At 50.5% G+C, this 13,850-nt stretch overlaps 1 protein-coding gene across 1 annotated transcript; it reads left to right on the forward strand.

The window, feature by feature from the left end:
* Positions 1-418: 418 nt before the first annotated feature.
* Positions 419-2,047, forward strand: LOC125520858 (acyl transferase 5). Its single transcript, XM_048685893.2, has one exon. The coding sequence runs from the start codon at positions 599-601 to the stop codon at positions 1,886-1,888; it is 1,290 nt and encodes a 429-aa protein (XP_048541850.1). The 5' UTR covers positions 419-598; the 3' UTR covers positions 1,889-2,047.
* Positions 2,048-13,850: the final 11,803 nt, after the last annotated feature.

A 13,850-nucleotide genomic window follows, 5' to 3' on the forward strand; every position in this document is an offset into this window, starting at 1 on the left:
CGCCATAGATCTAGATCCATGGCATTTGCTCCCCACTCTCCCCTCACTTGCTGCCGCACCCCGCCCCCGAGCAGGGGAAGGGGAACACAGCAGCGGGGTAGTTGAAGCGCGCGTCGGTAGCGACAGTCGATGTCGTCTGACGGGAGGGTTGCAGTGGTGGTGGTGGTTGAGCACGGCAGCGGAGGATGGTTGAGCTCGAGTGAAATATTCAATGATGTTTGTAGAAAAGATCATAATTTATAAAATTATTTTATTATTTTTCACGTTTAACTGTTATTTCCGAGTGCATATGCACCGTGGAAGGAGAAGACACTTTCCCACCGACGAGACAAATCTCTGAGTCTCCGCTTGCCTCCCCGCGGCCGTCAATGATTACATTTTTGCCGGACTGGCACGCGCACCCTTGTCAAGCTACTCACCGCCGGACTGGTACTACTGTTCTGTAAATTCAAAGAGGCAGAGTAGTAGTATAATACTACACCGACAGTGAAGAAATCTCTCTGTCTCCAATTGCCTTCCAGCAGAATAAAGGAAAATTACCTTCCCACCGCCGCCAAGGAAGGACGCTTTGCCTCAGTGGCTCATTGCTCAGTTCCCTATGACCAACACGCCCACCGTTACCAAATCGCCGCCGGCGCTCATCCCGCCGGCGGGGCCTACCCCCTGCGGCACCCTCCCGCTCTCCTCCATTGACAAGACCGTCGCCGGCTCCGGCTTTGTGAACCTTATGCAGGTCTTTCCCCTGCCCTCGATCTCCGCCGCCCGCAAGGACCAGGGCGCCGTCGCGGCCGTGGCCGCAATGCGCGACGGGTTCGCGAGGGCGCTTGTGCCGTACTATCCGGTTGCCGGCCGCATCGTCTCGAGCGGCCTCGCGGTGGACTGCACCGGGGAGGGCATCTGGTTTGTGGAAGCAGCCGCGAGCTGCACGCTCGCCGACGTGGACGGCCTCGACTGCTGCCCGCTGCTCATCCCAGGAGAGCTCCTCCTCCCTTGCCCTCCCCCCGGCGAGAAGCTCAACGACCTCATCCTCATGGCCCAGGCCACGAGGTTCACCTGCGGCGGGTTCGCCGTCGGGATCCGCTTCAGCCACGCGGTGTTCGACGGGCATGGGGCTGCGCAGTTCCTTACGGCGGTGGGGGAGCTAGCGCGGGGGCTCAAGGTGCCGTCAGTGGCTCCGGTGTGGGACCGCGACGCGATCCCAGACCCTCCAAGCCCGCTGCCGGGGCAGCTCACGGAGTTCAGGCTCGTGACCCAGGTGGCCGACATCTCGGCGGAGAGCATCGCGCGCGTGAAGGACGAGTTCAAGCAGGCTGCCGCGACATCGATGGGGGAGGTGTGCTCCACCTTTGACGCGGTGACGGCCGTGGTGTTCAAGTGCCGCGCGCTGGCGCTGGCGTCGGCGCTCCCCGACGACGCCGAGGTCCGGATGGCCTTTGCCGCCAGCACGCGGCACCTTCTCCGCGGCGTGCTGCCGACGGTGGAGGGCTACTACGGCAACTGCGTATTCCTGGCGTGCGCCACGAGGACCGGCAGGGCCGTCCGGGAGGCCACGCTGGCGGAGGTGGTCGGCGCGGTACGGGAGGCGAAGGAGGCGGTTCCCGCTCGGTTCGCGGGCTGGATGCGCGGCGTCGAGCAGTACGACGTGCCGCCGCTGGACTACAGCACAGTGACGTTGTCGGACTGGAGTCGTCTCGGCTTCGACGAGGTGGACTACGGCTTCGGTGCGCCCGGGTACGTGTTCCCGCTCAACGACCACGTCAATTTCGTCGCGGCGCTCAACTACGTCAGGCCGCCGGCGCCCAGGCGTGGGGGCATCCGGGTGGTGCTCCGCTGCGTCGAGGAGCCTCATGCCGCCGCGTTCGCCGTCGAGCTCGCCAAGTTCGCCTAGATGCAACGCATTGATGGTTCCCATTTCCTGGACATGTCCGTCCACTAATGTGAGACTACGCAGTTTAGGGAACACATTTTCACATTTTTTCTCTCGGGAGCCAACACGTTGTATCTCCATTGTATGGTCGTATAATAAGAGTAATACTTTATCTTTTTTCCTCTCGGGATAAGAATAATACTCCATAAAAATTGAACATGTGTTCAGGCAATCTAACCCCAACCCACAAACCTCCCGCATGCGTCCGAACCATGTTGTCTAAACAGCGGAAGCCAGCCATTCAACACCGATCTGTATTAGTCCGTACAGCGATCTGGACGTGATTTCTTCCGCAAACTAGAGACAAACTATGTGTTTTCGGTCCAGATCGCTCCACAGACTAATACATATCTGTTTTGTGGGAGTTCGGACCGATCACACGCCCGTTTTTGACCGCCCTGGCCCACTAACCCTCCCCTCCCGTGTGTTTTCAGTCAGTACCGCTACAGAGCGTCGGCGCTCACATTTATGCCCGGCCAGAGCGGACGCGGCCGCTCACTGGCGTCGGCATTCAAGCGGCGCGTCGGCCGAGAGAGCGCCACCCGCGCTGCTTCCCGGTGTAGGCGAATGCCGCACGTTCAAACGACACGACGCCCGCCTGTTCACCCATTTCCCGCTCACATTGATGGCACGTGGTTGCCGAGGCGTCTCCTCCGGCGCCACCCATCCGTCCCTCTGCCACCCACCATCCCTATAAAAATCGGTGCCCCGACCATAGCCACAGTCATCCACCTCCACCCCCTCTCTGCACCACTCTCACCATGGGTCCCACCCCCGACAAAACTCTCGGGAACGACATCGAACCAGAAGGAGATGGCTGCCATTGCTGCTGTAGGATCGAAAGTAGGTCTAGGGGGGAGGGGGGTGATTAGACTACTTGACCAAAAAACAAACTTTTTCCCAACTTTAGTTGTGGGAGGATTTTAGCAATTAGCACAAGTCAAGCAATCAACATACACATGCAATTCTAAGAGTGTAGGAGCGGAAAGTAAAACATTGCATGTGAAGGTAAAAGGGAAGGGTTTGGAGAGTGCAAACGCAATGATGACATGGAGATTTTTGGCGTGGTTCCGATATGTGGTGCTCGTACGTCCACGTTGATGGAGACTTCAACCCACGAAGGGTAACGGTTGCGCGAGTCCACGGTGGGCTCCACCCACGAAGGATTCACGAAGAAACAACCTTGTCTATCCCACCATGACCATCGCCCATGATGGGCTTGCCTCACTCGAGTAGATCTTTATGAAGTAGGCGATCTCCTTGTCCTTACAAACTTCTTGGTTTAACTCCATAATCTTGACAGAGGCTCCCAAGCGACACCTAACCAATCTAGGAGACACCACTCTCCAAAAGGTAATAAATGTTGTGTTGATTATGAACTCCTTGCTCTTGTGCTTCAAATGATAGTCTCCCCAACACTCAACTCTCTCACACAGATTTGGATATGATGGAAAGATGATTTGAGTGGAAAGCAACTTGGGGAAGGCTGAAATCAAGATTCGTGTGGTTGGATTGGAATTTCTTGATCTCAACACATGAGTATGTGGTTCTCTTTGAGAAAATGTAGGATGGAAGTGTAGGCACGTTCTGATGGCTCTCACTCATATGGAGAAGGGGGTGGAGGGATATATATATATATATATAGCCTCCACATAAAGTCCCAACCGTTACACACATTTGACCCAACTCGGTCAGACCGAATAGAAGAACTCGGTGAGATCGATTTAGTTTAAAATGTGAACGTTAGGAATCTCGGTGGGACCGACAAGAACAACTCGGTGGGACCAATGTGCTAGGGCTAGGGAAAAACCTCATCTCGGTGAAGCCGATTGCTTGAACTCGGTGAGACCGATTTCAGCAAAGAGCAAACGGAGAGTTGGTCAAGCAAACTCGGTGGGACTGGTTGCACATTTCGGTGAGACCGGAATAATTACAACAGGCAACAGAGAGTTTGCAAGTCCATCTCAGTGAGACAGAGATCTGTATCGGTGTGACCGAGGTGTTAGGGTTTCTGGCAGTGGATAGGTTAAGTGAACTCGGTGGCATCGGATAGATCATTTCGGTGGGGTCGAGTTTGACTTTGAGTTTTGGACAGATTTGGAAATGAGAAAGTGGTTGAGGGTCTTGGAGCAATATCACTAAGCACTTTGAGAAAGTAGACCATTAAGCAATACCTCATCCCCTTTTAATAGTATTGGCTTTCATATGGACTCAATGTGATCTTGGCTCACTAAGATAGAAATGAAGAGTCTTGAGCTTTTGTCAATATGTGTCCTTAGCATTTTGAGGGGTCCACATCTCTAGTCCATGCCATGCCATTCATTGAACTTTCTAAAATATTAAACTTGAATGGATATTAGTTCAATTTGCTATATGTTGTTATGAATTACCAAAATCACCCGGGGATTAGTTGCACTTTCAATCTCCCCTGTTTTGGTAATTGACGATAATATATAGATCAAAGCTTTGACAAATGATAATGTGAATGAAATACATCATTGCTTTGAGAAGTATGTGATAAGTAAGAGCTCCCCTTAAATTTGTGCATTATTTGAAAATTTGCTTTTGAATGGAAACGCACAATCGATTAGGATCATGGGTCACTCTTCCATGTCACATACATCTTGGTGGAGCGCTCAAAATGTTAAGAGTTAAATAACATGCACTCATCACCAAAGATACAAGTGATTGATCATACACAAACATTCATGGATATAATCAAGCAAGCACACATTAAGCATAATATGATCAAACACATGATCACATCACAAGCACAACACAAGTTCTAGCAAAGGAATCAAACAGCCAAACGACCAAGGTAGCAAGAGTAGCAAATGAAACCAACAAAAGCAAGAAGCATTCTCTCTCTCTCTCTTAGCCTATGATCTATACACTTTCTCCCCCTTTGGCAACAAGTTACCAAAAAGTTTGAAAACATATAGTCTTATATGGCACTCTAGGCACGATCTCCGGGAGCTCCTGAAGGGGTCTTCTGGTTTTTTTGCTCCGGTGTATGGTGTGGAGAGGAGGGCATCTACAAATGAAGGAAATAAGCCCTAGAGGCAATAATAAATTTGTTATTTTATATTTCCTTATATCATGATAAATGTTTATTATTCATGCTAGAATTGTATTAACCGGAAACTTGATACATGTGTGGATACATAGACAAAACATCATGTCCCTAGTAAGCCTCTACTAGACTAGCACGTTAATCAAAGATGGTTAAGTTTCCTAACCATAGACATGTGTTGTCATTTGATGAAAGGGATCACATCATTAGGAGAATGATGTGATGGACAAGACCCATCCGTTAGCTTAGCATTATGATCGTTCAGTTTTATTGCTATTGCTTTCTTCATGTCATATACATATTCCTTTGACTATGAGATTATGCAACTCCTGAATACCTTGTGTGCTATCAAACGTCACAACGTAACTGGGTGATTATAAAGATGCTCTACAGGTATCTCCGAAGGTGTTTGTTGGGTTGGCATATATCGAGATTAGGATTTGTCACTCCGAGTATTGGAGAGGTATCTCTAGGCCCTCTTGGTAATACACATCATAAGAAGCCTTGCAAGCAAAGTGACTAATTTGTTAGTTGCAGGATGATGTATTACGGAACGAGCAAAGAGACTTGCCGGTAACGAGATTGAACTAGGTATGAAGATACCGACGATCGAATCTCGGGCAAGTAACATACCGATGACAAAGGGAATAACGTATGTTGTTATTACGGTTCGAACGATAAAGATCTTCGTAGAATATGTAGGAACCAATATGAGCATCCAGGTTCCGCTGTTGGTTATTGACCGGAGAGGTGTCTCGATCATGTCTACATAGTTCTCGAACCCATAGGGTCCGCACGCTTGACGTTCGATAACGATTTAGTATTATATGAGTTATGTGATTTGGTGACCGAATGTTTTTCGGTGTCCCGGATGAGATCACGGACATGATGAGGAGTCTCGAAATGGTCGAGAGGTAAATATTGATATATAGGACAATAGTATTCGGACACCGGAAGTGTTCCGGAGTGTATCAGATATTTATCGGAGCACCGGAGGGTTACCGGACACCCCGGGAGGTTAATGGGCCACATGGGACAAAGGGGAAGGGGCGCACCAGCCCACAAGGGGCTGGCGCACCCCTCCTAGGCCGTCGGCCAAGTGGGAGAAGGAAAGGGGGAGTCGGCCTCCCCCTTCCTTTCCTCTCCCCTCTCTTCCTTTTCCCTTCCGGCAAATATGGTAGGGGGCGAATTGGAATAGGCCCCAAGTAGAATTCCTCCTACTTGGGGCACCCCAAGGCTGTTCCGCTCCCCCTCCCACCTATATATGCGTGGGGAGGGGCACCTAGAACACACACCAACAATTGTTAGCCGTGTGCAGCGCCCCCCTCCATAGTTTACGCCTCCGGTCATATCTTCGTAGTGCTTAGGCGAAGCCCTGCACGGATCACTACACCGTCACCGTCACCACGCCGTCGTGCTGACGGAACTCATCTTCTTCCTCGAAACCTTTGCTGGATCAAGAGGACGAGGGACGTCATCGAGCTAAACGTGTGCAGAACTCGGAGGTGCCGTACATTCGGTGCTTGATCGGTCGGATCTAGAAGAAGTTCGACTACATCAACCGCGTTGTCAAACGCTTCCGCTTTCGGTCTACGAGGGTACGTGGACACACTCTCCCCATCTCGTTGCATTGCATCTCCTAGATAGATCTTGTGTGAGCGTAGGAATTTTTTTGAAATTGCATACTACGTGTCCCAACAGGAAATGCCTCTGAAGAAGTCTGTGGAGCTGGAGGAGTTGACACTAGAGGAACAACTATGGCAGTGGCTGCAGGTGCTGAAGTTGTTGGGGATATTACTACTAGAGATAAACCGGCCTTATGTAGCCGGGTTGACTCCTTGAAGATTAGAAGCCCATGAAGACGTAAAGATGCTAGCGCTTTACGGAGGGCCCAAAGGCGAGTTATAGTATGTAAATTTAAATCGGCCTAGTCATGTAACTTGTATAGTAAGATAGAAAGAGAGAGGCCGAACCGGATACGTTTATAAATCGGCTTCGAGACTCTGTAGCCCGGCGGGCGTCAACCTATGTATATAAAGGGACGACCCGGTCGTGGTTTAGGGACAGACAACAACAACTCGAAAGCCAAACAAAGCGGATTCGCTCCCTAGCCTTCGAAACCCTAGCAATATCAATCACAACTAGACGTAGGCTTTTACCTTCATCGAAGGGGCCGAACTAGTATAAACTCCCGTGTCCCCTTGTCCGGTTTAACCCCTTTAAGCTAACCCGTTGCGATGGCTCCACAACTAAGTACTTTCACGAGGACATCTGCTGTGACAAACCCACGACGGTTGGCGCCCACCGTGGGGGTATCGCACGATGGTTTCGAGTTCTTGAAGGGCAGCTTCGATGGACTTAAGGGATACGCTTTGGGCCGGATGACGAAGAGTCGCCGCGGCAAGCTCTACATCGACAACGCAGGATGGGGTCCCAAGGCCGATTCAATCGAATACGAGTACCGAGTCCCCTTTGGTGGGATTCACGTCTTCATCGGCAAGATCGGCGAACCGGCCCCCGAGCCAGACATCCGCACCGACATCATCGAAACGGCTCGGCATGCAAGTCCTTCGCCGGTTCAGCCCGAGGCAAGGCATGTTTTCGTAGGTGTCGTCCATGGATCAGGGCACGAGGACGGACCGGTGTCCGAAGGAGAAACCGTAGTCTGCTCCGATGATGAGTCTTCTAGAGAAACCGAATCGCTTTACCAGTTGCAGGATGGCCGGATTGAGGGAGGATCCGAGGGCAACAGTATTCCGGATTCCCCGGGTCTGCCAAACCGGGCCGCCATCTTCATGGCCGGCACACAATCGACGCCTCATTCATCTACCGCCGCAGCAATGCTCTCCGGTTCAACAACGGCCACACCAGCAGGGGCAGGAAGCTCGGCGCCACCTTCGGCCCATGTCTTATCTGATTTGTTCGACGCTCTGGCAACATTGATGACCGTGGAGGTAGACGCAGCAGCCAGGGATCAGCACGATGCGGAGATCGCAAAGGTGAAGGATCAGATAGCCCAGGCCAAGGCGGACCTGGCAGCAGAGAACGCCAGGATGGCTACGGAGCGGGCCAAGTTGGAAGCACAGGCTTACCGGATTAGACTGGATCAGAATGCTTCAGAGGAAGTCATGAGAAGAAGGTACCGATCACGTCTCCCGTCGGTTTATGGGCCGCAGAATCTTTTCAACATGCCAGGCGCAGGAGCTGGTAACCAACCCACACTAAACTAGGCGGGGGCGCCGGGAGCAGGAGCGCCGGTTCAGCCGCGCACGATGGACCTGCCTCGCCGGAACAACATTGTACCATCAACGCCGCCCGGGTATTATTCCAACCCGTTGGACAACATTATGGCCGCTGCATCATGCCTGGCGGCCCTCCCAACCGACGGCGAGTCACTAGTGGCAGTGGAAGCACGTCGGGCCAGGGATCTCCTTCAGACAGCGCTAAACCAACAGCAAGCATATTCACACAGCCGTGAGAGGATTCACTCCACTCCCCGCCCAAGCCGGAGTTATAGCAGACACGTGGAAGACGAACCGGCCGTGTCTAGTAGTGCACGCCGCCGAAATTCGCCACGAGGGAACAACCCGGCTGGGGGAGGTGCTAATGCACAAGATGTTGTGGATCATGGCCGCGCACGTCGAGAGGCCGAGTTGACAGTTTGACACGAGGCACGACAGCATACTCCGGTTCACCCCACTGCCTCCGTGGAGCCAGGGGCGATGTTCAATTCCTTAGGGGTACCGTGTTTATCTCCTGCTTTGCGTAATGTGCGAATACCCAAGGATTTCAAGGGACCTCGTAAGGTACCGAATTATACCACCGATTTGCAGCCAGAGGCGTGGGTGGAGAGCTATGAGATGGCAATGAATATGTTAGATGTGGACGAGGCGGTGTGTGCTAAATATTTCACCATGATGTTGGAAGGAACCGCTCGCGCTTGGTTGAAGAGTTTGCCGACCAACTCTATTGGATCATGGGCTGAATTGAAGCACCGGTTTATCCAGAACTTCAAGGATACGTGTAAGCAGCCGATGTCAATTGTAGATCTGGCCGCTTGTGTCTAAGAGGAAGGGGCGTCCACGACCCATTGGGTCAAACGGGTCTCGGCAATTTTGCATTCGTCAGATCGTATCAACGCAGACACCGCAGTGTTAACGTTAGAGGGTAATTGCGGTTTCAAACCGTTGAAACAGAAGTTGGGAAGGCTCAAACGTCACTGCAACGACATGTCAACACTCATGGCTGCTTTGGTCAAATACGCCGATTCAGATAATACCAAGGATCCGGATTCAGAGGAGGACAAACCGGAGAAGGGTAAGAAGACCGGCAACACCAAAGGCCAACAACACAATCCGGCAGGCCATGGAAACACTGGTAAGCGCAAGGCCGATAGTGGTTTGGACTTTGTCGCAAATACCAACGCACAGGAGAATGGCCAGCGCCGTAAAGGCAAGCAGCCCCAGAGGGGTGGAGGTCCAGGCAACAATTTGGAGCGTTTGTTAAATCAGCCCTGTCCAAAGCATGGATCAAAGGAGAAACCGGCATCACATCTCTGGAAAGATTGTTATATCATGCGGGATTTCAAGAATTCCAATATGTTCCAATATGACAACGGCCCGCCCGGCGGTTCAGGAGGAGGTTTCCACGGGACGGGTTACGGAGGTGGTGGTTCCGGTTCAGGGTTTCCAGGCAACCAAACCGGACACGTCAATCAAGGACACCAAGGCAACCAGGGAGGTTACAACCATCAGGGGAATCAGCAGCAGCAGCAGTCGGGTTACCAGAGCAATCCCAAACAACTGAACAACGGGCAATATCATGTCTTCACTACTAGTTTGTGCAAACGTGATCAGAAGCTTCACAAAAGGGTAGTCATCTCTGTTGAGCCGGCAGTACCTTAGTATTTACGCTGGTCGGAGTAACCTATTTTGTGGAGCAGAGAGGATCACCCGCCCCGGGTTGATAACCCAGGTCATTTGGCCTTGGTGGTAGCCCCTCAAGTTGGGGGATACAAGTTCACTAAAGTGCTCATGGATGGGGGAAGTAGTATCAATATTTTGTATTATGATACATTCCGCCATATGGGGTTGACAGATAAGGATCTTAAACCGTCGAATACGGTATTTCATGGTGTGGTGCCTGGTAAGTCTGCATATCCTGTTGGTAAGATAACTTTGGAGGTAGCTTTTGGAGATGACTACGATTCAAGGTCAGAAACAGTGACATTTGAGGTGGTGAAGATCAAAGGTCCGTACCACGCTCTGTTTGGGCGACCGGTTTATGCTAAGTTTATGCCAAGGCCATGTTATGTTTACCTGTAGCTTAAAATGCCAGGTCATAAGGGGACTATCACAGTACATGGAAGTAGAAAGATTGTTTTGGAGTGTGAAGAAGGCGATGCGGCTTATGCTGAGTCGGTTTGTGCCACGGAGGAGTTAACATTCTATAAGGAGCAAGTTGATCCGGCAGACATGACCTCCTTAAAAAAGCCAACCACGGAACATGATCCAGCATTGAAGTTCAAATCAGCTACAGACACTAGGATGGTTGACTTTGTCCCTGGCGATTCATCCAAACAGTTCAGCATCAGCGCTAACCTGGATCCCAAATAGGAAAGCGCGCTCATCGAGTTCATCCATGAGAATCGGGACATCTTTGTATGGAAACCTTCTGACATGCCAGGTGTACCGAGAGAACTCGCTGAGCACACACTCAACATTGATCCGAAATTCAAACCGGTCCGACAGTTCCTCCGCCGCTTCAACGAGGAAAGGCGCAAGGCTATAGGTGAAGAGGTCGCTCGTTTGTTGGCTGCTGGGTTTATTGTTGAAGTTTTTCATCCAGAGTGGTTAGCCAATCCGGTGCTGGTTCTTAAGAAAAACGACACTTGGCGCATGTGTGTGGACTACACAGATTTAAACAAGGCTTGCCCTACAGACCCCTTTGCTCTCCCTCGCATTGATCAGATAATTGATGCTACGGCGGGTTGTGACCGTTTGTGTTTTTTGGATGCTTACTCTGGTTATCATCAGATCAAAATGGCAGTTAAGGACCAGGAGAAGACAGCCTTTATAACTCCCTTTGGAGCCTTCTGCTATGTTTCCATGCCCTTTGGACTCAAGAGTGCCCAGGCAACTTACCAACGTTGTGTTCAGAATTGCCTTCATAAGAAAATTGGGCGCAATGTCCATGCGTATGTAGATGATATTGTGGTCAAATCCAGAAAGGAGGAGACATTGATAAATGATCTATGGGAAACTTTTGACAATCTCTGGGTCTACAAGATGATGCTCAATCCGGAGAAGTGTGTTTTCGGTGTCCCGGCAGGCAAGCTCTTAGGCTTTCTGGTTTCAAACAGAGGCATTGAGGCTAATCCGGAAAAGATTGCAGCGATTACGTCCTTGGCTAAACCGGCATGTATTAACGATGTGCAACGTCTAGCCGGCCGGATTACAGCCTTGAGCCGGTTTATCAGCCGCCTTGGAGAGAAGGCCATTCCCTTATATCAGATGCTCAAGAAAACGGATAACTTTGTCTGGAGTGAAGCAGCTGATAAGGCGTTTGAAGATCTGAAGAAACAGCTCGTGGAACCGCCCGTACTGGTAGCACCGATCGATAAAGAGCCCTTATTATTATATGTGGCTGCTAATGCCCGGGCTGTCAGCGTAACCATTGTGGTAGAGCGCAAAGAGCCTGGCAAAGAGTATCCGGTTCAACGGCCGGTTTATTATATCAGTGAGGTGCTCATTGAGTCAAAGCAGAGGTATCCGCATTGGCAGAAACTGGTGTATGGGGTGTTTATGGCAAGCCGGAAGCTCAAACACTATTTTCAGGGCCATCCTATCACAGTAGTCAGTTCAGCTCCTCTGGGTGACATCATTCAAAACAGAGAGGCAACTGGCCGGATTGCCAAGTGGGCCATTGAGCTTGGACCCCACGGGCTCAGATATATACCCCGCACGGCGATCAAATCCCAGGCACTCGTAGATTTCATCAACGATTGGACGGAGTTACAGGCACCTGAGGAGAAACCAGATAATACATATTGGACTATTCATTTTGATGGGTCCAGACAGCTAGAGGGTTCGGGGGCTGGAGTCGTATTAACTTCCCCATGAGGTGATAAGTTTTGTTATGTCCTCTGTTTAATGTTCCCTTGTACTAACAATGCAGCTGAATATGAGGCTTTACTCCACGGTCTTCGGATGGCTAAAGAGATGAATTTGAGCCGGGTTAAGTGCTTCGGCGATTCAGATCTAGTGGCTCAGCAAGTTTCTGGCACTTGGGATTCTAAAGACCCACTCATGGCTGCATATTGGCGAGAGGTGGACACAGTGGCTGGTCACTTTAAAGGTTATCAGGTGGACCATATAGACCGGCGGAAGAATGAAGCGGCGGACGCTTTAAGTCGTCTTTGTTCCCAACGTAAACCGGTTCCGCCCAATGTCTTTCTTGATGTGTTGCACAATCCGTCAGTTAAAATACCAACCGAAGAAGATTTGGTTGTTCCTGATCCGGGGGCTCAATTGGTGGCAGCTTTGCATGCCATACCGGATTGGACGATCCCATATCTGGATTACATGAACGTTGGCTCGACAGATAATCCGACGTTCCAAGTCCATGACCATACTCAACGGGGAGTTACATCGATACAGTGTTTCAGGAGCGATTCAACGATGTGTTTCTCCTCAAGAAGGTTGTGAGATTTTGCGAGAAATTCATGAAGGGGATTGCGGTCATCACGCCGGTTCAAAGTCTTTGGTTGCTAAAGCTTTTCGCCACGGTTTTTACTGGTTGATGGCGCATGCTGATGCGGAGGATTTAGTCAAAAGATGTGATGGATGTCAAAAGTTTGCCCGCCGTACGCACGTTCCGGCTCAAGAGTTGCGGATGATTCCAATTACGTGGCCGTTTGCCACTTGGGGGCTGGATATGGTTGGACCCTTCAAGCGCTCCAAGGACAAGAAGACCCATCTGTTAGTAGCAGTTGATAAATTCACTAAATGGGTAGAGGCAGAGCCAGTCAGCAAGTGTGATGCAGCCACAACGGTTCAATTCATTAAAAAGGTGATATTCCGGTTTGGCTTTCCACATAGCATTATAACAGATAATGGCACTAACTTGTCAAAAGGAGAGATGGAAGAATTCTGTCAACGTGAGCATATCCGGCTTGATCTAGCATCAGTGGCTCACCCCCAATCTAATGGTCAAGCGGAAAGGGCAAATCAAGAAATTCTGCGGGGTATCAAACCAAGGCTTATGGTTCCCTTAAAGCGGACGCTGGGTTGTTGGGTCAAGGAGCTACCTTCTGTGTTATGGAGCATCAACACCACACCAAATAGGTCTACGGGTTACACGCCTTTTTTCATGGTTTATGGAGCAGAGGCGGTTCTTCCTAGTGACATCCGTCACGATTCACCCCGTGTGGCAGCTTATGTTGAAGCTGATAATGAGAAGGCACGTCAGGATTCTCTGGACCTGTTGGATGAAGAGCGGGATCTTGCAGCAGCGCGTTCGGCGATTTATCAACAAGATCTTCGACGTTATCACAGCCGCTGGGTTAAAACTAGAACCTTTCAAGAAGGTGATTTGGTGCTCCGGCTCATCCAGGATCAGACTGATATGCATAAGTTATCCCCCCTTGGGAAGGACCCTTTGTGGTTAGCAAAAATCTGCACAACGGATCCTACTACCTCATTGATGTTCGAGAGCATGAAGACTCACGTCAATCGGAGGAGGAGACAAAGCGGCCATGGAACATAGCTCTCCTTCGGCCTTACTATACTTAAAGCCATAGGATTTTTCACCTGTACATATTTATGACAGTGTATATACCATATAATAAAC

This window comes from Triticum urartu, chromosome 7A, assembly GCF_056163025.1.
Source record: "Triticum urartu cultivar PI428250 chromosome 7A, HENAU_Tu73, whole genome shotgun sequence".
Lineage (NCBI taxonomy): Eukaryota > Viridiplantae > Streptophyta > Magnoliopsida > Poales > Poaceae > Triticum > Triticum urartu.

What these genes read in the sequence shown, in the direction of transcription:
- LOC125520858 (XM_048685893.2), top strand. Translation starts at nt 599, where the DNA reads ATGACCAACACGCCCACCGTTACCAAATCGCCGCCGGCGCTCATCCCG.